Here is a 24,205-nt window from a genome sequence, read left to right as displayed (position 1 = left end):
CAGAGCGGAGTTGCTGCCAACAGGTACTTAAGGTGAAAAAGACATTTCATGACATAAGCTTGATGCACTGAAAAAACATACAAACTATACATCCAGCAAACTTTGGCGATTAGTGAATGAATCATTTTATTTGCTAGAAAACAGATTCAGTTATTCATTTAGGTACAGTGTGTAGAATTTAGTGATATCTAGTGTTGAAATTGCATGTTGCATCTGAACACCCCTCACCTCACCCTCCCCTTCCAAACATGAAAAAGAACCTGTGGTAGTTTTCAGTTGTCATAAAAACTCAAAAGTTGTTTAGTTTGTTCAGTCTGGATTAATGTAAAAAACATGGCGGTCTCCGTAGGGAAGACCCCCTCCAAGTAAATATAAAGTATTTAAATATAAAGGGCCTTTTCTGGGGTAAAGAAAACTACAATTCATACAATTTAGATGAAACGAACTGATGAAAACATCATGAGGATTATTCTACATTAAATTTCTGCATATAGTTCCCTTCACCTAAATCTTACAAACTGGACCTTTAAGTAAGAAAACATGTGAATTTAAAAACCTAAAAATTTGATCTGGAAATCTGATGGATATTTTACATAATGATTTACTCCTGGTTTCGGTGTGTGCTGTCTGTACTCCTCAGCGCAGTATAATACAGGCTCTACACTCACAGCTGGTGATATGCCTGTAACCGATGCGTCTGGTGGTGAGGCCGAGGCACTGCAGGGTTAATGATCTCCTCTGTGAGCTCTGCTCCAGACAGCATCGACTATTATGCTCCACCTGAAGGTCATCGTGTAACACCACCCTGAGCAAGGCACATGGGTGAGAATTGGAATGAGACAGACAGAAAGAGACGTGTTATGTTACTGTAAGACTCATCAGACTGAAAGAACAAATAAACACATAGCTCACATAGTGTCAAAATTATTTCTATTGACCAGTAATAGATACAGTGAAATTCTTCTCACCTGGGCTGAGACACACACAGGCCCTGGCACACAGGTATCTCTATGATTGCGGTACAGTTTTCGATGGTGATGTTGAAGCTGGACAACTTAGGAGCACAGCCCTTATTACCTGGAGACGAAGGAGATAAAGTATGGGAAATAATTAAAAATTTGATGTAAATGTGTACAATTAAAATATGCAACAAAATTACTTCCGCCAAGAGGGTTATATTTGCTACCATGTCTGTTTGATGGTTTGTTTGTTAGCATGATTGCACAAAAACTGTTGGACCAATTTGCGCCAAACTGAATGGAGAGTTGGGGATTGGTCCTGGGAAGACTCAACATGCCTCAAGAAGAAAATCTAAAAAAATATACAACTACATGACATTACTAAACTATACGTTTCGCATACAAATAAAGTTGTTTTTAGTCTGCTTTTATAAAAAGATAATGTTTGGAATAAGAGATGTACAAATAAAATTTGATTGATTGATCGATTGAGTGACTGTAGCAGACCTTAGGTCAAGAGCAAGATAATTCCAGAGAATGGCTCCATTGAAACTGAAGGTAAAAGTGAGGAGACCGTCACCTGAAGATTTAAGGGGTCTGTCTGGTGTGTATTCAGTGAGCATGTTATGTAAAATAGATTCAATTATTGTGTGGATGTGGTTTAAAGAGCCAGATCCATGTTTTCACTTTCTTTATGTTTTATGACAAATTTAGGTTTATCAGACCACCTCTTCTTTTACAAGACAATCAGGTGTAGGATTGCTCAGCCTTGGTGGAGGTACTCGGTGCTCTACTGAGTCTTGTTACTAATTGAACCATTTACGTCTATTGCGTCAGGATAAGGTCAAGAATGCCATGAAGTTAAGAGCTGGGGCGACAGAGTTCAAGACAGCTTGAGCCGATTGAGTCATTTTACCACATTTAGGTGAAAATCTTTGATTTACAGGCTGATTCCTGTGTTTGTTCAATTATTTGGTGGTAGTGTCTCTGCATTGATAAACAGTAAATGCTCTAAAAGGTCAAAATTCAAATGTAAAGCAAAATAATCTATCTACAATTGATAGTGTCTTACCTCACTTACAGCAGTTATAACTGACTCTGGAGTGTGGTTAGGCTATGTCATTGTTTTATTATTCATATTGACTTCTTTTTGAGAGTCGGTGTGTTTTGTTTTATCGGGCTATGTGCTTTTGCTTGATAAGTCTGTCTTAATATTGTTTCACTTATCACTTGTACTCGTGTGCATTGTGCATTTGTCCATGTTTTCATATGTCATTGATTTATTAATGATTTATGCTATATGTCAGTGTGTGTCCTTGTACTATGATATTGTATGTTTTGTTACTATCGACCTGCCAGAGACTACATGTTGGACTTGAGTACGCATGATAATTAATGTGAATTGTCCATTTTAAATAAACAAACACAAATATATTGGTTGTCAACTCACATGTAAAGCAGCAGTTCTGGCCATCCCAAACTCTTTCCCCCTGCAGAACAACACATGGAGTCCACGGGTAAAGAAAGATCAGCTTTTTAAGTGTACTATTTTGAATAATGTACATTTAGTGAATATTTTTTATTTATTTATTTTAAACAGTTGTAATTTTACATGAAAAGCTTTCCTCCCTGTGTTTCAGTTGTAAAATTAACATATCACATTATAACTGTTAAGCTGAGGGAAAATACAGTAATGCAGAAGTTGTTACCCTACAATAAAACTTATATGATGTTAAAGTTATGAGTTTGAAGGAGAGAGTCGGGGTCCAGTACCTCAGGACAGTTTTCTTTGGGACAGACTCTTTTCTCAGTCTGAATGCCCTCTTTGGTACAGTTGAAATACATACAGGGATGGGCTGCGTCTTTCCATGTGTCTCCCACCTACACACACAAAGAGAGATATCATGACAAGTCACAAAACAAAGACTGGATCGATGTCAGTACAAATTTGGGAGACTCTTACACAGGACCTACGGTATAATAACATGAGATCCACTCAACATACCTTGTATGTCTTTTTATTGTAACTGCAGTTCTCTTCACAAGTCTGATTGCCACAAAGAGGAACCAGCTTGGATTGTTGAAAACACTCCTCTGACCGAGTCTGGTTGTTACATGTACACAGGTGACAGTTGGACTTCCACACCTCACCAGGCTGGACGACAGGACAAAGAAATAGAAAATAAAAATAAACCTTGATTTACTGACATGAGAAATGTAAAAAAATTTCCATTGACGAGACAACCATTCTTACCTGTCTGGGCTCTCCGAGTGGTCCTTTACAATCTGTGGAAGAGATTGTAAAACACACAATTTACCTATGAAAGAGTTGAAAAGAAAATATTCTAAGAGTCTCTTATAGATCATGTTACTCACAGGTACAGTCAGATACACAGTTGTTGGAGTGATTTCCTGCCCTGAACTGGCCACTGGGACAGAAACAACCTGTCCTATTTTTTCCGAAGGAGGCTCCTGGATATCGTACTCTGTGCAGTCAAAGCAGAGAGGAGATGATCCACATCTTGACAATCTCAAATATTCTGCATAATGTGAAATAAATGTGAAAGGAAGGACATTATAACCTCTGCCAAGGAGGTTATAACCTCCCATGTCTCATGGTTTCACCCATGTCAATATTTTTTTGTGTTGTTTTTGTATTGTTAAGCAGGATTATAGAAAAAACACAGAGAGAACTTCCAAGAAACTTGGAGGAAGGATGGGACATGGGCCAAGAAAGGACAAATACAATTTTAGAGCAGCTCCAGACAAAGCTACGCATTGCGAGATTTGGCATTTTACACCAATCTCCCAGGGAATAATCCATAGATCTTGATAGAAAATCGGGCATATTTAGGGAACTTATAACTTTGACACTGAGTTGACATAAAAGTGGGGCCTTGGCAGAGTTATTCGCAGTACTGAGTACTATTCCAGTGTGTAAAAAGTAAAGTCTCCAAACCCTCCATAGCAGAAGTCATCCAGCTTGTCATGACATTCTCTGTAAACCAATCCTGTTGGACAGGTCACATCTGAAACATGGACAATGAAACTTCAGTATTGGTCAGAGCAGTCAGGTGTGAAACTACATCAAGACAACAATTCATCTCCTGCTTTGACTGGCTTTGTTTTAAAGAGAGTGATTAAACAAATAAAAGTTAAATACCACAGGTTCCATTAGTCAGTTTTCTCCAGTCTATGCAGAGGATGCATTCCTCTGCAGCTTGCTCTAGTGAAGAGCAAGGATTGCTTGCAGGCCCACATGAATCAAACTCACAGTTTTTCTTTTTAAGGTGCAGATTCACAAATGCCCTGCAGTTCTGAAAGACTCTGAGGAAACAGATTAGACCAGATTTTGGTCAATAGATAAGAATATACAAGTCAAAATGTACCTCCACACAACCAATGAGGTAATGGCGCATTATGGGTGGTTCCTTGCACAAAACCTAAAAAATGTTGGGTTGAAAACTACTATAGTTTTTCAGTCTTATCGGACCAACCAAAGGCTACCTAACCCTCAATTAATGACCCAGAAAAACATGCTTAACCCAGTATTTTTGGATAAGATGAGAAGCTATGGTGACTCATTGGTTGTTACTATGTGTCAGCATTAGTCGCAAAGGTAGTTCTTATGTAAAGTAAAAGCTTGTTCCTCACTTTCATACCATATATTTTGACCCAATATGCACTTACATTCAGTCCCTGATAACAAGTGTGTATTAGTGTGTAGAGCTTACGGGTGGTCTAACAGCTCACAAAGCAAGCTCACAGGGCAGCTGGTGGTGGATATGGGTGTGTTAGTGGGTGCTGGAGTTGGCCCAGGATGACAGGGTACGTCCCTCAGTGGAGATGCACAGGCTGAGTTCAGAGGGTCTGCAAACACCCAGTCATAGGCCGTCTTATCACAGCAACTGTTGTCCTCGATCTGCCCTCCTCTGCGAATACATGATCCCCCACCACAAACACCTGGAGTAGATGGAAAGGAGAATCTGATAACTAATAAACATATTAATACACATTTAATAAATGCATGTTTGTATTTGCATCGCAAATATCTTATATGACAAAATAATAATAATGATAATGTTATTTTAATTTAAAATTACACCACACTGTCTGTTTTTTTAGTAGTCTGTTGTCTGAGAGGACACAACTCAATTAAACCTGCATTAATTTGTTTAATAACAGTGGCTCAAAGGACTCAAAAAATATCAACACCATTTTAGCAAATTTTTTTGGTTCTCTGGCTCATGGCTCTCTCTGGCTTAGAGTAGTTGTAGTATCCCTTTTCAATATGGTACCTACCACATTGTCCCTGGGTGTTGTTGAGGAAATGTTCCATGGCTAGATTGACCACCAAGGTATAAGACGGACTGAAGGAGATGTAAGAGCGAACCTCTGGGAGATAGATTGACACAGTGTATCCTGTGGTTTCAAACCTCAACCCCTGCTCCTCATATGGTGGCTGTATGGTGACATTGTTCAGAGTGGCCTAAAGAAGAAGATAAGATCAGTATCAAACCAACTGTCCCAGTCATGGTAGACTTTAATATTTGAAGCAAAAAATATCCTATATCACAGAAAATTATTATATGCTTCCTTTATATTGTATCTACCTGTACTGAATTCAAATCTTGGACAATACTAAGTGCAGCAACGTTGTCCTGATATCTGAGGATGATGCCTTTAACACAGGACCCCTGGAGGCCCGGCACACAGTAGAAGTTGTCCACAGCAATGGAAAGATGATGCTGTGGTGACTGCTCCTCTACCAGGATGTAGGTGCATTCGTCCAAAAAATCAAAGGGGACACCTGCAAAGGAGATGTAGTGGGGGTCCCCATATAGCTCACAGCGACCTACGGAGGATATGGGAAAGAATAAAATATGATTTTAGTAGATATTGGTAGAACACAAGTCATAGAGGCTGAGCCCGAGAGATTGAGATTGTCCCTCCATCAATTCACTCTTAACGTTGTCATGAGCATGTAAGCATTTAGGTTAAAGCTGCCTTACAGGGGCACAGACTTAGCAGAGACAGCCTACTTAAAAGGACTAGTGGATATTATGGATTGTTTCAGGGAATCTGAAAACAAGTTCATGTAATCCTGCTCTAAGGAACAATACTTTTCTGAAATCAAATTAAAATACAGAACATCAAACATGGATATGTATAAGCAAATGTTACTGTAAACACAAATGAAGGCACAAGAGGAAGAATAACTAAGGGATGACAAGGACAGTGGTGGAGACAGAAGCGATACACTTACAGTCACATTTCCATGTTTCGCAGCATCCGTCTGAGACCTTTGTGACCTGACCTCTGGGGCAGATGGGAACTATAGGCTCTGGACAAACCACCGGGGTCAACTCTATCTTGCCATTAGAACAGGTACTGTGGAAACAGTCCTCTGTCCACGTCTCACCACAAGCCCAGGTTATCTTCCTCTTGAGGTCGGTACAGTTAATGCAGGCTGATGTAGTGGTAACGGAAACTGCAGAGGACAGTGGTCATAGACAAGACAAAAATATTCATTACATCTAGGATAACTGTGAAAAGAGTAATATGCAGAAAAAAGACATGGCATGCACCTTGTGAAGTTTTGTTATATGCTGTTGATGTTGTTTGACCTGTCTCAACTACATGAGTTGTCGACTCTGTACCGGGTGCTTTGGATGATGTCAGTGTTGAAGTAGGGGTGGCTGATGATGTTGTTGTCGATGTTTTGTAGGTAGTTGGGACAGTTGTAGTTGGTGTAGGGGTGGTTGATGAGGTTGTTTTCCATGTTTCATTGGTAGTTTCGGCAGTTGTAGTTGGTGTAGGGGTGGTTGATGATGTTGTTTTCCATGTTTCATTGGTAGTTGGGGCAGTTGTAGTTGGTGTAGGGGTGGTTGATGATGTTGTTTTCCATGTTTCATTGGTAGTTGGGGCAGTTGTAGTTGTTGTAGGGGTGGTTGATGACATTGTTGTCCATGTTTCATCAGAGGTTGAGGCAATTGTAGTTGGTGAAGGGGTGGTTGATGATGTTGTTTTCCATGTTTCATTGGTAGTTGGGGCAGTTGTAGTTGTTGTAGGGGTGGTTGATGACATTGTTGTCCATGTCTCATCAGAGGTTGAGGCAGTTATAGTTTGCATAGGGGTGGTTGATGTTTCATTGGTAGTTGGGGCAGTTGTAGTTGTTGTAGGGGTGGTTGATGATGTTGTTTTCCATGTTTCATTGGTAGTTGGGGCAGTTGTAGTTGGTGTAGGGGTGGTTGATGATGTTGTTTTCCATGTTTCATTGGTAGTTGGGGCAGTTGTAGTTGGTGTAGGGGTGGTTGATGAGGTTGTTTTCCATGTTTCATTGGTAGTTGGGGCAGTTGTAGTTGGTGTAGGGGTGGTTGATGATGTTGTTTTCCATGTTTCATTGGTAGTTGGGGCAGTTGTAGTTGGTGTAGGGGTGGTTGATGATGTTGTTTTCCATGTTTCATTGGTAGTTGGGGCAGTTGTAGTTGTTGTAGGGGTGGTTGATGACATTGTTGTCCATGTCTCATCAGAGGTTGAGGCAGTTATAGTTTGCATAGGGGTGGTTGATGTTTCATTGGTAGTTGGGGCAGTTGTAGTTGTTGTAGGGGTGGTTGATGATGTTGTTTTCCATGTTTCATTGGTAGTTGGGGCAGTTGTAGTTGGTGTAGGGGTGGTTGATGATGTTGTTTTCCATGTTTCATTGGTAGTTGGGGCAGTTGTAGTTGGTGTAGGGGTGGTTGATGATGTTGTTTTCCATGTTTCATTGGTAGTTGGGACAGTTGTAGTTGGTGTAGGGGTGGTTGATGACATTGTTGTCCATGTTTCATTGGTAGTTGGGGCAGTTGTAGTTGTTGTAGGGGTGGTTGATGACATTGTTGTCCATGTTTCATCAGAGGTTGAGGCAGTTGTAGTTGTCATAGGGGTGGTTGATGTTTCATTGGTAGTTGGGGCAGTTGTAGTTGTTGTAGGGGTGGTTGATGACATTGTTGTCCATGTTTCATTGGAGGTTGAGGCAGTTGTAGTTGGTGTAGGGGTGGTTGATGACGTTGTTTTCCATGTTTCATTGGTAGTTGGGGCAGTTGTAGTTGGTGTAGGGGTGGTTGATGACATTGTTGTCCATGTTACATTGGTAGTTGGGGCAGTTGTAGTTGTTGTAGGGGTGGTTGATGAGGTTGTTTTCCATGTTTCATTGGTAGTTGGGGCAGTTGTAGTTGGTGTAGGGGTGGTTGATGAGGTTGTTTTCCATGTTTCATTGGTAGTTGGGGCAGTTGTAGTTGTTGTAGGGGTGGTTGATGATGTTGTTGTCCATGTTTCATTGGTAGTTGGGGCAGTTGTAGTTGGCGTAGAGGTGGTTGATGACGTTGTTGTCCATGTTTCATTAGCAGTTGGGGCAGTTGTAGTTAGCGTAGGGGTGGTTGATGACGTTGTTGTCCATGTTTCATAGGTAGTTGGGGCAGTTGTAGTTAGTGTAGGGGTGGTTGATGACGTTGTATTCCATGTTTCATAGGTAGTTGAGGCACTTGTAGTTTGTGTAGGGGTGGTTGATGTAGTCAATGTTTCTGTGATAGTGGAGACATTGGTAATGGCTGTCAATGTTGTTGAAGTGGTTGTAGTTGGTGTAGGGGTGGTTGATGAAGTTGTTGTCCATGTTTCAGTGGTAGTTGAGGCAGTGGTAGTTGTTGGTGTTGTGAAAGGCACAGTTGTTTCCATTGTAGTTGCAGCAGTTGTCCTTGTACTAGAGGTGCTGGGTGATATTGTTGTGGTTGAAGGTGCTGTTGGGGCAGAGGTGGTAGTAAGCTTTGGTGTTTTTAAAGCAGGTTCTGTAAAATCTCTAATCTAAAACACCGAAACATATTTTCCATATTTCTTACACATTTATTAATTGACACATCAATTAGTAAATATTATTCATACTTACAACAGGTAATTGTTCCATTGTCACAGGGGCTGATAAGAATAATACAGAAGTAAAAAATATGTTGTGAACCTGATGATTAATGTGTCATAATAGGTTAACCTATATTACAGTGTTAATATGAAGACATATTACTCATCTTACCACTTAATAGACTCGATCATCACGACTGCCCCTGGCTGAATGATAGTGTCATTGAAAAAACATGTGCAGTTCCTCAATTTCGTGCATTCACCGGTATTTTCATCATAGAACGGTGCATCTTCTGGACATCTGGGGTAACAGCCTTTAACAAAGACAAACACAACGTTTAATTTTTAAGTTTATGTTTGTGTTAATCAACATTAAATCATTATTTAAATTTCCAGATTCTGCGGACAAATCAAGTTTAGCTGTAATATTTGAATACAACCCAGAAAGCCTGTTTACCTTCCAGTTTGTGGGTGAAATAGTGGCCTTTGCCGCAGCTGAGCGCCTCACCACAGGCTTCATAGTGCCAGCTACACTGGCCCTGCTCATTGTAGTAGTCACAGTAGACCGCTAAGAGGGAAGTTATCACAGGTAGATTATTAAAAAATATGCACATCTTTGATCAGATTTCTGGCTACACTGGTTAACTGACCTGACATGTTTCCTCACAGTTCTTTGTGTGTAAAGTATGTAGAATTTTAAGTTGTGAAATGAAACGTGGATGTTGTCTCCTGAAATGTCCAATCTGTCACATTCCTGATAATTCTTCGCCTACTATCTCAATAATGTCATATTTGAGTGTGAAGAAAAACCTATGTTATACAGAGAAAAAAAGGGTCTTACGGCACAAATCAGGTGTCCTCCATTTGACACACACGTCCTGCTCACTGCAGGCCTCTGCGTATGCTGCCACAGCTGTGCAGAAGCCCAGAAACTTCCCCTCAAACTCACAGGAGCAGGACTCCTGCACACAGGCGTGGTAGTAGGGCTCTGGGTCCACCTGGGGAGGGTAGATTATCCAGCAGAATATGGGCTTGAGGTGACATGTTTAGGTGCTCAGAAATCTGTCTCTGTCCGTAAAATAGCTACAGAGGAGAATTATTGCAAAATAATAGTGTTGACTGTTAACTCTTATCTGTAATTAGCTCATTAACAATCTGACTATACCCTCATTCCCTGGTCACTACTGCACAGACTGGGATCTTGAATGTGTGAATCACCATGAATGTTGATGTCATACTAAATATATAAATATACAAACTTTTAGATGGCAATCTTTGAAGGTGTCTGCTGTAATGATCATACAGCGCCGCTGTGCCCAAGCTGAGCAGTAGGAGTTGCGTTCACATGGGAATATCTCAGTGGTCACATCAGAACAAGGAGGTGAGGTGGCCTTCCAGTTGTTGCCAAAGGCCAGCGGACTAGACACCACTGAAAAATATATATTTTAATTTTTTTTATTTCCTTATTTTAACAATGATGACAAATTATTTTCTACATCATGAAAGAAATAAAATTAATTTACCTGCTGAGCCACTTATCTGTAGGTCATTCATCTCACTGGAGTCAAAATTCCCACAGAGGCCACACACTCGGTTCTACAGGAGAGATGATTGAAATTTCAATAAAAAAATTATTTTGAAAGGACATTACATAATAATAGAAAAATGTGCATTACATTCTTGTTGTTTTTACAGTGAGGAGGCATGTAATGACACAAGAAAAACTAGATTAATCTTCCATCTTTACATCCTTATCACTCACTCTCCAGTTTGGTTGCAGCTCTACGGTGATCCTGGTGTGTTTGTCCCAGATGAGCGTTATGCCTCTGCTCGGCACAGAGACTATGATGTAGAGTCCCACAGTGTGAGTGGTGTAAAATGACTCTTCTTGCAGAGTCCAGCCTTTTTGGAGACGTCTGGTCACTCTCATATCGCTCAGTGTCAGGGTGACTGTGCCCTGGATGGGATAAGAAATGACAGAAGTCATGGCACAAGATTATTTAAACATTTTTAAACATCATAGGTCTTATTTAACTGGTAAGTTACCAACAATCTATTTATCGTCTGAAAGATGAAGTTGATGTAAATGATATAATGATAGAAAAAGTAAGCTGAAAAATGAATAGAAACTACACAGTAACATGGTCAATAGACTGAGTGAAGAGAAATTGGAATCATAGAACGAATCATCCACCTGCAGATCCAGGATGATGGAGCGAGAGCAGGTCAGTGCTTCATCACAGCAGGGTACACTTTCCACTCTGACAGAGAAGGAGCCATTTTCATTTCCACAGTAATCCTGCCATAAAAAGAGCAGAGTATGAAAAATAAGCATGAAATAAAAATGGAGAAATATGACGAAGTATTGCCTATATTTTAAAAATGCCAGATTTTAAACAGTAGATCAGGTGATTGAGTAAAGTACCACGCATCATGAGGGCAATTTACAAGAGGTATATTGATTGTGTTATTGATTTAAGATTTCTTAAAAGGTTTAATTGTGAAAACAAAGTAGATGTAAGTATTAAATATATTTAACAAATTTTAAATATTAATGAATAATAAATAATTTTTGTATTATGCAAAACAAGACACACGTCATAGCTAAACCAGTTTGATCTCACCTCTACCAATGTGTACTGGCAGTGTCCGTTAAAGCGGTACCATTTAGAGTCAAATGTCTGGTAATGTCCATTTCCGTACACTTGACACTTCCGTGGACATGGCTCGTCTTTGCAGTGCCACTGACCATGACCACAAACACTGTGAGACAGAGGTAACTTTTTTATACAATATAAAGTAGGATAGAAGAAGAATATAGTAGTAAAGCAGCAGTAAAGCAGGAGTTACCATGTTTTACAATTGGTTTTGACGTGCTGTCCTGCACTGAACATTTTGCCGCTGTACACACAGGTGCAGTTGTCTAGAGAAACACAGTTTCCATGGTGATCCTCATACTGGTCCTGTGGGCAGTGACAGCCACTTTCACAGGTCACACTGGCCCCCTGGAAATCACAGAGAGAGAAAATTTTATGGCTCAACTTTTCACAACTAAAAATATACATACACAAGCTAAACGGTCAGAAGAAAAGTTTTGTAAAAGTAAATGGATGGGGTACATTATATAGCTAGTTAGATAAATACTGCTTTCCAATGAAGGATGAAGAATGCAAATACATGAATAGATAATCTGTTGACTCACCAGTGGTTTGCTGAGACTGTCACAGGTTTTCTGAGCTGTGTTCACTGGGTACTCTGAGCAGTGAACACAAACCTTACCATTTCTGCAACCTGACACAAACACATATAACATATTAATGTCCTACTTCTAATTCAGACAGTTTGCTATGTGACAAAATGTTGTGAAAATTAGACAATTATACATTTATTATAAATAACACAAATTAATGCAGATTTGTTTTTAACAGAAATTGTTAGAGGTGAACCCCTGGTGCCAATAACCTAAATTCGATTTTCATGTACAGCTGAATTAATGTTGTTGAAACAACAGATTTCATATTCATATTTCATATTCATGTTTAGAATACATGTATATATAAAACAATTTATTTACCACAGTCCTTGGAACAGTGCAGTTCTCCATTCTCACAGAGGCTTTAGAAGGAGATGCAAAATAATAACTTTAGCAACAGTTATCTACACTTTAGATTAAGGCAGGCTGTTTAAAGCAACATGTTGACATGAAATGAATTGGAGATGTTGCAAACCCTGCAAACCCTTCCATGTTTAACTCACCATTGTCTTCCGTCAATAACAACAGGCCCTGGCGGGGTTGTACCGCCATAGTGGTGACAGACACACTCTGCCTTTGGGGTGCATATATGTCCTTGGTTTAGGTGAGTTCCTTCAGGACAACCACACCCCTCCACAGGAGCATCATCCAACCAACAACGAGGGTCAGGGCCAGATAATGAACGGCATGTGTGGTTGCAGGCCCTCACGTCGTAGGAGAACTCTTGGTTCTTTTGACAATTCAGAGCTGGGACACAACACCGTGATCAGCATTAAACATACAACTTTATTTTGTACTTATTAAAGTGACAGAAACAAATTCAATTTTGCTACTTCATATTTGCTGCATTGTGTCTGTGCTGCCAAAATAGAACAATGTTAAACTGTTGGAAGCAGCAATGATCTAACTTAAGCTTTAGGTAATTATCACTTTGATAGTTCACTCATAAGTCCAGTGGTGGTTTGTAGATGAAAGCTTGTATATTCACTGATGCTGAACTCACTGCAGTTGGTCGCTTTCCTCCAGTTGCCGACTGCAACACCCAGACTAGCGCACGCTTTGGCATAGCTGGCCAGTGCCACACATAAACACTGCTGCAGATTGTTGCCACAGTTACAGGTTCTTTGGATGCAAGCCTGAAAGTAATAATCAATTTCATGTAAACAACCATTGCTAAAATTTTATTGAGAACTTAAGAATTTGGTTGATATGTAAAAGTCTTACGGTGTGGAAATGATCAGTTGGGATATGACTGTGGCATGAAGCAAATATCCCAGTTGGTTCATTCAAAACAGAACACCTTTCATCTGCAAATATTTCTGCCAAAAAACATATTATGGAATATATATTTTTTAATAACCTCTTGTCCTTGATTTGTCCAGAATTCATGTTGCATTTGTACTGTATAATTCAATGGTACCACTGTCTGTGCTGCTGCAGATGGGTGGTATGTTCACTGCACAAGTGCCAACACTCCAGGACAGAGCGAATGCTTGAGGTGAGTTCTCGATGATGCCGCTGCTGGTGGTGAAGTCGTCGGTGGTGTCATTGTTGCTGTTGCCACAAAGACCTAAAGACAAACTGACTCTAATAAAAACAATCCAACTCCATGACACAGAGAATTTAGAAAGTATTTTTTTAAATGTTTTAGCATTGACTGTTCAAAGGAAGGGTGATTGTTTGCGTTAGTGGAAAGATGTGCTGACCTGATATAACACCAGTGTGGTTTCTGGGTAGAGTGATGTAGAGCTGAATTTCAGGAGACAGCTGGACTTGGATGTTCATACCAAAGGATGTCTGGACTTGGATGTACATGGAGGACTGCCAGAAAACCAGGGCGTGATCTGACAGGTGACAGAAATCAGTAAGTGACAGAGGTACATGAGTAAACAAATTATTACAAATGCATTACAAGGCTTAGAACACTGAGGGAATAAAGTATATGAGTTGGGATATGCTTACTGCAGTTATTTAGTTGTTTTAGTTTGCTTCTTACCAGACTGATGAAGTTCAGTAATCTCCTCCTCTCCCACTTTAACACTGTTGTATGAGAATGTGTACGTGTCCTAGAACAACCAAATCATATTTTTATTCAATCATGACACTCTTCCTTGACATTTGATTGCATAGATTAGCTGGTTTTGAAGTCACTGCTCTGTACCTGAAACAGCTGCAGGACAGCTGTTTTCAGGGATATGTCTTTTGCCGAAAACTGAACAATTATTGTCCAGTTGTGACCCTGAAGAAAATAATTCAGATAGAATAGTCAGTATCAGATAAAGTTACATGGTTAACTTTATTTAATTTTAAATGAAGCTTAAAGGAGAAGTTCGGCCCAGGATGTAAACAAAGCAACTCGCTAAGCTAACGCTAGCTCCGAGGCTGGCGAGACTCACAGGGGACTAGTGCTGGCGATTCATAGTAAATAAAGAGTTTCATGGCAGATAATGTGTTTTTTAGAGGCTGTATTGTGGATGCCCCAAAGCCTTGCTTTGTATGGATATACTCCGATGGCGTGTGGATCTAAAAGCGTCTGAAGGACTCCAAGTTACTCCAAACCTTTATGGGTGAGTAGATCTACATACCATATGCTGGAAATAAGCACCAGGTTGAAAAAAACCCAACTTCTCCTTTAACTTCCACAAATCCATTCATTCACTCTCTTCCATGCCTTTTAAAAATCAGCTGGCTGTTTATTGTAATCCAATTAGATTTTGCCTCCATCTCAGCCAATCATGTCCTCGCTGCGACCCTCCTTCTCCTCAATCACCTCCAGTTTCATATCCAATACCCTGCTTTAGCTTAGCTGAGTTCACTCATCTCATTCAGATCCTTAGCATCTCTCAACCACCACCAGTGACCCCAGGAGAGGTTCTTATACACAGCCTCAACCCCTTTCAACCATGATGACATCACAGGGGGTCTAAACACCAAATTGATTGATTTATATCACATCACTTTTCTTAATTTTCAATTGTTGGTGTAGGGGGGGAATATTTACCTGTGACAACACATATGTGCATTTACCAGGGACAACATATTGTTTGCCGTCAAATGTTGTCACAAACTGTCCTTCCATGAGACATCTGGCTGGGCAGAAGTTTTCAGAGCAATGCCACTTCCCACCCTCACACACACTAAGAAAGATACGAGAATCAAATTTAAATGAAATACTTTAAATAGAACTTTGCAGTTAATTAGCATGAAGAACTTTTTTTTCCGACTCCTCACCACGACTGACACTTGGTGCTGCGTATGTGTCCGGTGCTGTAGCTTCTTCCAGCGAACACACAGGGGCAGTTGGACTCTTTCACACAGTGGATACCCTCTGCCTGGTCATTAACCACCATACCTACGCACAATGTTCAGTACAAACTTAACATGCAGCTAATAAAAAAACAGACTTCTAAATCATACAGTCAAATGTTGCTCACCCTCTGGGCAGACACAGGAGCTTGTGAGGTCCTGGTTGGAGAATCTGGGGTTGGGGTTAGAGCAGCTGGGGACAAAGGCGTTGCCCTGTTCCACATAAACCAGGTCTCCTTGACAAGTCGGTGGAGCTGAAGTCACCCAAAGAAACATAATCGCATCAATCAACTGTCAGTAAAGAAAATGCCTAATCAAATGTATTCAATTATGTTGTTTAATAATATGAAGTGCTTTTAAAGTGACAGTAAATGAATCAAAGATCCCCTACCGCATCTGGTTACAGTTCTCCATATGTTCCAGATGTAGCTGCTATTTCCACACTGCTGGACAACTTCTTTGAAGAAAGCACAGCTGATGTATTTGCTGCTTTCAAAACTGTAAATGTTCTCTTCACAGAGTTCGATATAATGAGGCGTCCTGACTTGCAGGCAATCCAAGGTGTAGGAAAAGAACAGTCTGCACAGCTGCAAATATCATCAGAGAGACAATATGAACATCTGGACCAGAAGCCTACTGCAAAGTGTGAGCATGGCTGATCAATCTGAGCTTTGTTTTCTTCAATAATATGTTTAAATGAATGGAAAAAATGTGATGTCTGTGGATAAGAATGTATACGATATCCTCTCCTTCATGCAACACTATGCAACTTTTTACCTTAAAATTGCAGCTTCAAACTTAGTTTGAAGGTGATTGGAATAGGGGGAAATGGTGCCACTTTCTTCATGTAACATCTTCAAATGATAACATTGCCTGCAACAGAGGACTTACTGTATTCACAGCAAAGACAGGATCTCGGGTTTGACATGTGTCCTCATTGAGCATGCTCTCTGCAATCAACTGGTGCTTGCTGCCTAATTTCATGAAGAGAGCATTCATAAGGCAGGACCAAACAAAAGCTGTACATTTCAATGTTTAATCAGCCACATTTGGTAAATTGCTAAAAGTGAAATTTTAAGAACCTTTTCGCTGCACTTATCAACATCTAGGCCCAAGTTTGCATTCAATTTTACACTGGACTCTTTACCCTGATTTACCCTTTATGTAATTGTAGCATCCCATAAAACGCAACAAAGGCAAAATACATATAACACTTGCTTATGACTGTTCAATTTAATTGATCCACTGCTGCAACTAGTACTACTAATGGGGCTAATTCAATTATAACACATCTACTACTAATTTAGCTGCCATACCTGGAACACTCAGTTTTCCACACAGTCCGGTCATGTCAATGCTCAGCTCCTGGTCCAGCTCCACCTTGATAGCAAGGCATCAGAAAAGATGCAAGGGGTTAGGTTATTGCTCTGCGGTATTAAACTGGAAACATATGATAGACAGAGAGATATACAGTATCAAGAGTCCTCTCACCCTCACAGTGTCTATTCCTCCAGATACATTGTGCCAAGTGACGGACAAAGGAAGCAGTGAGCTTCTTAGTTTAGTGTAGGTACCATACTGAAAAATATGCTGGTAGGTGTGGTCGTATGGAAGCGAAATACTGTCAACAAATGAACATAAAGAGGTGTCAATGCAGGAAGAAAGATTCATAAAAAACAATAAATGATGACACTGGTAACTCTCCCTAAATAGTCACCTTGCAGACCGTGATGACCTCCAGTAACACTCTCATAGTATGTTATAAATCAATTGTGCACATTTTCCTAGAGTCAAAGCTAATGATAAACTAACATTGATGCCATTAAGAAAGCATAAATCTGCCAAACTTAACTTAACTGAAACTTCACTTAATGACAGCCATTAGAGTGAATGACCTGAAATGCCTTCGGGCAAAACATTTCATGACCGCTGTCTCACCCTTTTTCTGTAGTTGTTGTGACTGAATAAGATCATTTAGCGAGATTATAATATTCGAATTGAAGCAAATTCAGAGTCTGAGGATGAGATAGATTTACTGTAGTGTTGGTTATCAGGATTTGGTTCCAAACCTTTTTTTTTCCACCATGATGCTTCCACTCTGCACGATCGTCCTGACTTTATTGACGGTGATCTCGAGTTGGTTCAGCAGCCCGCTGTTGTCTCTCTTTGCAGTGATGTCATATTGAACCCGATTGTGTGTAAAGCGGGTGAGGGTGAACGGGCAGTTTGATCGCACATGGAAACCTGAACCATTGAAAGGCTGCACGACCCCGCTGCCGAAAGTCCTACAAATGTCTGGCCAAAGAAAAAAAACCTATGAGAACTACTTTATACAATAATATGTGATTAATTGTGTTATCAGCCATTTAAAAACATTAAACATAATGAGCAATTATTATTTTAACATATTAATTAAAATAAAATAATCATAATCCATCACTGATTGACTTATACTTACATTTCAGAGTTTCTGCTGTTGAGACTGACTGAGATTCACCTGTCCCTAAAACTACAAGAGAAATATTATATTAATAATATATTAATCATTCATTTTACATTAATTTTAATGTCTTTCACTCAAATGGATGTTAAAGTAATTAACAATTCATATACAACTAATTTAAGACATTCAACTTCATAATGAAAATATTATTAATATACATAAATACTTCAGGAATATCAAGAAGACTATTGTCATATAGACGCAGAATATTTGATAACATTTACATGTAATACACATCAATGGTGGAGAGGTAAAAGTCGTAAAACTGCAAATATAATGGAAATTTCACACAAGTTTAAGTACCTAACCATTATTATCACATTCCACTTTTATTATTCAAAGTGAAATACTCATAAGGTTAGGACAAAAATGTTTCTATGAGTTTCTATACTCACACAATCAAAAAATTGTGTTGCTGAGTTATAATTACTGATTAATTGATGGGTAAGGAGCAAACTGATTTATCCTGTTTCAAAAGATTTTTTGGGATTTAATCAACAGCATTATATTTTATAAGCTCATGAATTCTTTTGGGTGCAACACTTGTTCTTAGGTATAGTATAGTTTAATTCCAACACTCGATCAATCACTGGCACACATCATTTTAGTGACTCCAGTCTGCCAAATTTGTTGTAAGGCTCCAATTCAACTTGTGGTTAAAACTATGAAATGTACAAATGAAAAAGTGGAGAGAAGAAAAATGGAAACAACAATAAAAAAGGCAAAAATATTTTTTATAGAATATGACAAATTAGAAATAATTATATCTTGACCTTTTTGTTGTTTATAGGCCTATTTTTAAAATCCAATTTTTGGCCAATTTTTTGTGCTATAATAGATTAATCTATATTCAGATAATAAAATAAAAGATTGTATGGTACCTGAGACCAGTGAGAAGCAGAAAGCCAGCATCCATCTGTGTGGGGTCATGTTGCCTGATGCTCCCTTGCTGCAGGAGAGCAGGTGAAATCAGGAGCAACTGCACAAACAGACCACCACAGGGCGTATATATGCAGTGTCCAAACACACACACACACAATGCCTAAATCATCACCTCATGCACTGAAACCCTCTCACACACATGCACACACGCACACACACTTGAACATCTTTCAGTGAAAACATCAGGAAACAAAAATCGGGGGGGGGCGGGGTTGCATTAAACATTAATCTACACTCTAATTAAGCAGAGACATGGAAATTATTATATAATGCTACACTTTTATAAAAAACAATGATATTTTTATCCTGCTTTTAATGTTGTATATACACACACACACACATATATATATATATATATATATATATATATATGTGTGTGTGCTCATGTATGAGTGAGAAACAAAAGAAGGTCTCAAGCAAGAAACCCACACACAAATGGATGCAAAGAAAAACAGAGCAACAGACAAAGCAACTGCTGTTGGAGAGTTTGAAACGTCACGTTTACCTTCACAAAAATCATCAGAAATTATAACATCTGGTAAAAACTGTGAGTTTGTAAAACTCTTTCGCTCATATTTCATTTTTACCATAAAATACAAAATAAAAGTAAGAGAAACAGCTAAAGTAAAGTCAATATTTGAATGTCATCAACCTCGCCCTTAATGGGTAAAATATTAAGTCCTGTATTATGAAGTGAGAGGGATGCTGACTTTTGGTAAACACACGGTGACCAAGACAATGCCTTGCAGGTTAGGAAAGGACTATGGACAAATGTCAAATTGAGGCTCGGTAAATGATCTGGGTGCATGAACCAGGATGTAAGTTAATTATTTCTGAGTCTGAGAGCTGAAAGAAAAAGCCACACAATGTTTAAGGATGCATTCTGCAGTTGTTCAGATTTCTTTTTGGGCAAATATATTTAGGGCAGGAAACTGGGTCAAATGCTGATTATCTTAAATCTCTGAGGTTGTAGAGGGGTCTACATTAAACCAGAGATCTTTTCCTCTAACTCATCAACGATCAGTCAAGACAAGTATTAATTCTTAGTGTGTGTTTATATAAGTACTAAAGAGTAAACTATACTGGGACTCCCCAGGTTGAGAATCAGTGCTGTGAAAAACACACAAGCATCTCTCAATGTCAAAACACAAATAAATCAAATAAGTCAAAATAGCTGCTGTGAAAAGGCCTGGATGGGATAGTTGCTAATATCCACAAATCAAAATACAAAATAAATTCTGCTTCCTTAATTATTACAAAGTTGATTTTTATCCTCCTTAGCCTTCTTATAATCTTTTACTTCAGCTAAATTTCCCTGACACTCTTACTCTGTTATTTCCTTGTGGTGCTGCACATGTTCCTGGTGGTGGTTTGTTTGATTAAGGTTTATTAAGGTTGAGGTTAAGCCTGATTATGCAGTCTTGGTTAAGGGAGGAAATTATTAAGTTCTGATGTCATAAAAGTCGAAATAACAATGAAATAACATATCAGATTATGGAAAGGGAGGACAATAGAACCCAAGTCTGTGACGACAGTTCTACGTCATTGACTGTTTCTGTTTTAGAATTTTAAAGTTGAGTTTGAATGAATGAAAGAGGAGTTTGAAATCTTATTCCACTATTGTAACATAGGATATTCAAGTGATATCTCAGTATGCTTTCAAGGACTCAGGAACTGTGCTTTTGCGAGTTAGATCAGATGGCCTTTTCAAAGCTGTGTGTTCTTGGGGCCTTTAGTACAAAGCATGTTCCACATACCTAGGATATATTTTGATGAGCTGGCTTCACTGAGCCTAATACTGACCTCCTGGATGACCTGTACTATGTAGCACATTATCAGCTATCTCCTTTTTGTCTTTTCAAATTGGCAGATGTTACCTTACCTGTTCAAGCGTTTACAATGTCAGAGACTGCCAGTGGGGGGAGCTCTCTCATCTTTAAATCAGGTCAGTAACAGATGTTTCATGGGCATGTGTGTTGTGTAGGAGAGCAACAGCCTCGTGTGTTCCCCCTTGCACATTTAGTTAAATTACTTACTAAATACTAATTTTGTTCATCCTCTAGAGCCAAAAATCTGATCATCAGCTGGAAAGTTTATGAGGTTATGTGAAATCGAGTGACGCAGCTGAAGGGAAAAGAGTTTTTTCTTCATCCTCTGAGGAGTATCACTGTGTTTTGAAAAATCAATGTGATTCTGCATGTACATTTTTAATTTTAATTTTGCATGGCCGATGTGGAAACTATGGTCTGATTCTGGTGATAGTGGAAAGAGGTTGGTAGAGATTTAAACTACGATTGTTACTAAATGTTAGATCATCTGTAGAGTAAGAGCCCCACATCGATCAACATCACTTCCCTCAGGCCCCGTTACTATCGGTGCTCCTTCAGCTGGAGTCACAAGGTTAATTTGCCAACATTAAAGGTTTTCACCATAAAACCTTGTGCACCACTATGTGTGTAATAACCCTGCTCCACGTTGCCCTCCTTCTCTAATGGACTCAACAATGGGCCATTATCAGGCCATACTCATTCTCCACATTGTGTGACACCACTGTCCACATATTGATCCACTCTGTACATGAATGCACATGAGTGCATTTACAACCATGACATTTCTTTGGGTTGCAACGGTACAGAACATTCACAGAGATTTCTTTTTGTGTTTAGGTGTAATTAATAATGGAGAAGGTAGACAGTGATAATAGTTCATTGTGTGAAGAGAGTTATGGAGAGATGAGAGAAGCTTTGAAAAGAGAATGAGGATTTTTTGATAGTTGGCTAATTGTTTTCAATATTTTTCAAGGTATTTCTTATATTGCCTAGTTCCAGGTTCTCAAAAACAGTGGGTTTATTAACAATAAAACCATAAAAACCACACACAAACACAGACATCCATCTATGTATATAACAAATGTGTCTTTTTTGGCTCTATGTTCACAAACCAAAACTAATATTAGCAGTTTGTATATGTCTGCTTCGGCTTTTGGAAAATCGCAATTGACATTTTTCATTATCTTCTGACATTTTATAGTCCAAACAATCACTAGATAAATCAATAAAGTAATCTAATGAAAGCCAGTAAAGTAATTGTGTCTGATAGTGAAGCTCCCAGCAGTGATCATAAAGGTTATCATGAAGGAAGGAGTCGTTGAATGCAGTAATGCCACTTCAGTAAATGGGAATCAGTTGATGAAGTGACTGCAAATGTTTCCAGTGTGAGATTACTGCCTATCTTTAAGAATGCACATAATGAGGCACATCTGCAGAGTGTGACTCCAGCCCTTTTTGCACAGTCAACATTAATGTTTCAGGGGTGAGAAATCCTTGTCTAGCTCATCTGTTTTTGTAGATTGGCAAGTTTGACTTTACAGAATTATTATTTTTTTTTAACTTGGCTCATGTCTCTCACTTTGATTGAACTCTTTAGCAGATCTAAAGTAGATCCTGTGTTCAAATAGCCAGAAAGCCGATGCTTATCAGCTGGAATCTTCAGTTCAAACCTGGAGCCAAAACTACATGCATGTTTGGTTCTTTTCTGATTATCAGATAGTATGTTTAGAAAAGTGTGTGTTGATTTGTACTCCTTTTGCACAGAAACGTAGACCTGAAATACTTAAGTCTGTCCTGCAGAGGGCAGCTGTTTTCCTACTTGGCCAGAGGCAGGCTGTTGAAGAACATTTCAGCAGGAACATGGTGAAATGAAGACTGTCTGAAATATGTTTTATCATTGAGAATCTTTATTTATATTAATAGAAAAAAATTGTAATTTTATCCAGTGGTTATATATTGCTTATCTATGTTTCTAAGTAGGGCTGAGCAATAAAACAATATCAATTATCGCAATTTGAGTTTACATCAATAGCAATTTCATAAAGGTTCGATATATATTGAAATAATGCTAAAACAGTGAGGGGGTATAACACATAATTGATCTACTGATTTGTAAAGATTTGTAAAATGTTTCGCCGTTAATCAAGTGTCATTCTCTGCACATAAAGAAGAGTTTCAAGCCACAGCCCTCACTCAGGAGCAAAAGTCAGTCTTTAAACTTAACAGAAATAGTAACGTGAAATTCATTTTTGACTATTATCAATACTGACTCATATGAAAACTTTTATCTTGATATAATTTTTGACCATATTTTCCATCCCTACTCTTTTTTGAAGAAGAGTGATGTTGCTTGTGCCCCACAATGAAATCCTGGCACGCATCCTAATCAGCTCACATTACAATTGTCTACACTGAAATAAAACGTTCTTTGAATTTACTTGATTTTAATGTGTACAGCATGTACACATGATCAGAATGTGGCCAACTGACACATTTCATTGATATTGAACTGTTTACATACATCATGTGAGTTCAACGTATTATTTATCAGTTACTGTAAAACCCATTTATCATGTGATGATACGGTTCCATCATGTCTCAGGAACATGAATAAGGCAAAAAATGAAAATGTACTCATTATCTTCTCACTGCTATCCTGATGGAGGGGTGCGTGAAGTGTTTGAGTCCACAAAATACTTTAATCACAAGCTCTAGCAAGAACTGCAGGATATCAAGGAGGATATCAATGGATATTTATGCTAAAAGCACAGTGTAAATGATCCAGTTTCAAGTCAAATTTGAATTTCTGAGCTTACAGACCCTTGGGTGACACCACAGGAGCAGTAGGGAGGCATGCTGTGTTTTTTTCTGGGTTTTTTTACATTTGAAGAATAGGTTTCCATTTACTTCAAGTGTATTGAATTGGGCTGCAACGCTGTTTACCCCTGAAACTCTGAAGGTGTTTTGTTGACTCAAACACTTCACCCACCCCTCCATCGGCATTGTAGTGAGTAGTGAATTTTCATTTTCTGGGTCAAATGTATTGGAACCATTGTTTCCAAATACCCCCATAGACTATATGTAGTAGGGATTATTGAATATTCTTGAATGAGATTGTAAATCATCGCACATGTAAAGCATCCTTGGGTCCCTTGCAAGTCGTTATACAAATCTGATTATGAGGTTTTTCTATTTCCAACATCTAATTCCCACATTTCAGTTGAATCCTATGAGACTAAATCCTCACCACAAACGCTCCACTCCAGCATCATGCTTTCAAAACAACGTTTCTTTGCGTCATGCCGACGCTGGTGGTGACGAGCTGCTCCAGCACAGCACACTCCTCCTCCTGTCTTACCTTTGCTCCCCAGTCTCCTCCAACTCTCCCAGCAGGACCACAAGATGTGGATGTGATGCTCTGACACTCACACGCACTCACCAGGCTGCAGGACAACTTTACGCAGCACCCAGTGTATTGAGGAGTGTGTTTTGTTTTGGAAGTACCTGGCAGTAACTCCAGACT

General features: G+C 39.0%; 1 protein-coding gene across 3 annotated transcripts; it reads right to left on the bottom strand.

Moving 5' to 3' along the window:
- Positions 1 to 101: 101 nt before the first annotated feature.
- Positions 102 to 24,172, bottom strand: LOC109632711 (mucin-2-like). Of its 3 annotated transcripts, none has more exons than XM_069519318.1 (44): positions 24,041 to 24,172; positions 18,793 to 18,890; positions 17,867 to 17,917; positions 17,478 to 17,703; positions 16,900 to 17,029; positions 16,725 to 16,788; positions 16,300 to 16,382; positions 15,800 to 15,995; positions 15,537 to 15,662; positions 15,334 to 15,454; positions 15,104 to 15,239; positions 14,264 to 14,341; positions 14,099 to 14,168; positions 13,809 to 13,946; positions 13,523 to 13,672; positions 13,327 to 13,421; positions 13,106 to 13,238; positions 12,606 to 12,849; positions 12,424 to 12,464; positions 12,052 to 12,140; positions 11,700 to 11,854; positions 11,474 to 11,612; positions 11,044 to 11,148; positions 10,612 to 10,806; positions 10,373 to 10,445; positions 10,109 to 10,278; positions 9,691 to 9,847; positions 9,307 to 9,417; positions 9,022 to 9,163; positions 8,881 to 8,909; positions 6,548 to 8,734; positions 6,226 to 6,450; positions 5,573 to 5,814; positions 5,262 to 5,448; positions 4,694 to 4,922; positions 4,123 to 4,286; positions 3,919 to 3,988; positions 3,336 to 3,445; positions 3,214 to 3,245; positions 2,965 to 3,114; positions 2,733 to 2,840; positions 2,410 to 2,449; positions 969 to 1,077; positions 102 to 805 (listed from the first exon to the last, which is right to left on the bottom strand). In XM_069519318.1, exons 2-44 carry the CDS (start codon positions 18,839 to 18,841, stop codon positions 637 to 639), a joined length of 7,518 nt encoding a protein of 2,505 aa, XP_069375419.1. In that variant the 5' UTR covers positions 18,842 to 18,890; positions 24,041 to 24,172; the 3' UTR covers positions 102 to 636. The 3 variants fall into 3 exon arrangements, with proteins under 3 accessions (XP_069375419.1, XP_069375420.1, XP_069375421.1); XM_069519319.1 differs by having other exon boundaries at positions 6,226 to 6,429; XM_069519320.1 differs by lacking the exons at positions 102 to 805; positions 969 to 1,077; positions 2,410 to 2,449; ... (2 more) ...; positions 3,214 to 3,245; positions 4,123 to 4,286.
- Positions 24,173 to 24,205: the final 33 nt, after the last annotated feature.

The sequence above is a fragment of the Paralichthys olivaceus genome, chromosome 23, assembly GCF_024713975.1.
Source record: "Paralichthys olivaceus isolate ysfri-2021 chromosome 23, ASM2471397v2, whole genome shotgun sequence".
Classification (NCBI taxonomy): Eukaryota; Metazoa; Chordata; class Actinopteri; order Pleuronectiformes; family Paralichthyidae; genus Paralichthys; species Paralichthys olivaceus.
The sequence above is the reverse complement of the archived record's forward strand: the minus strand, read 5'-3'. Positions and strand labels throughout refer to the sequence as shown.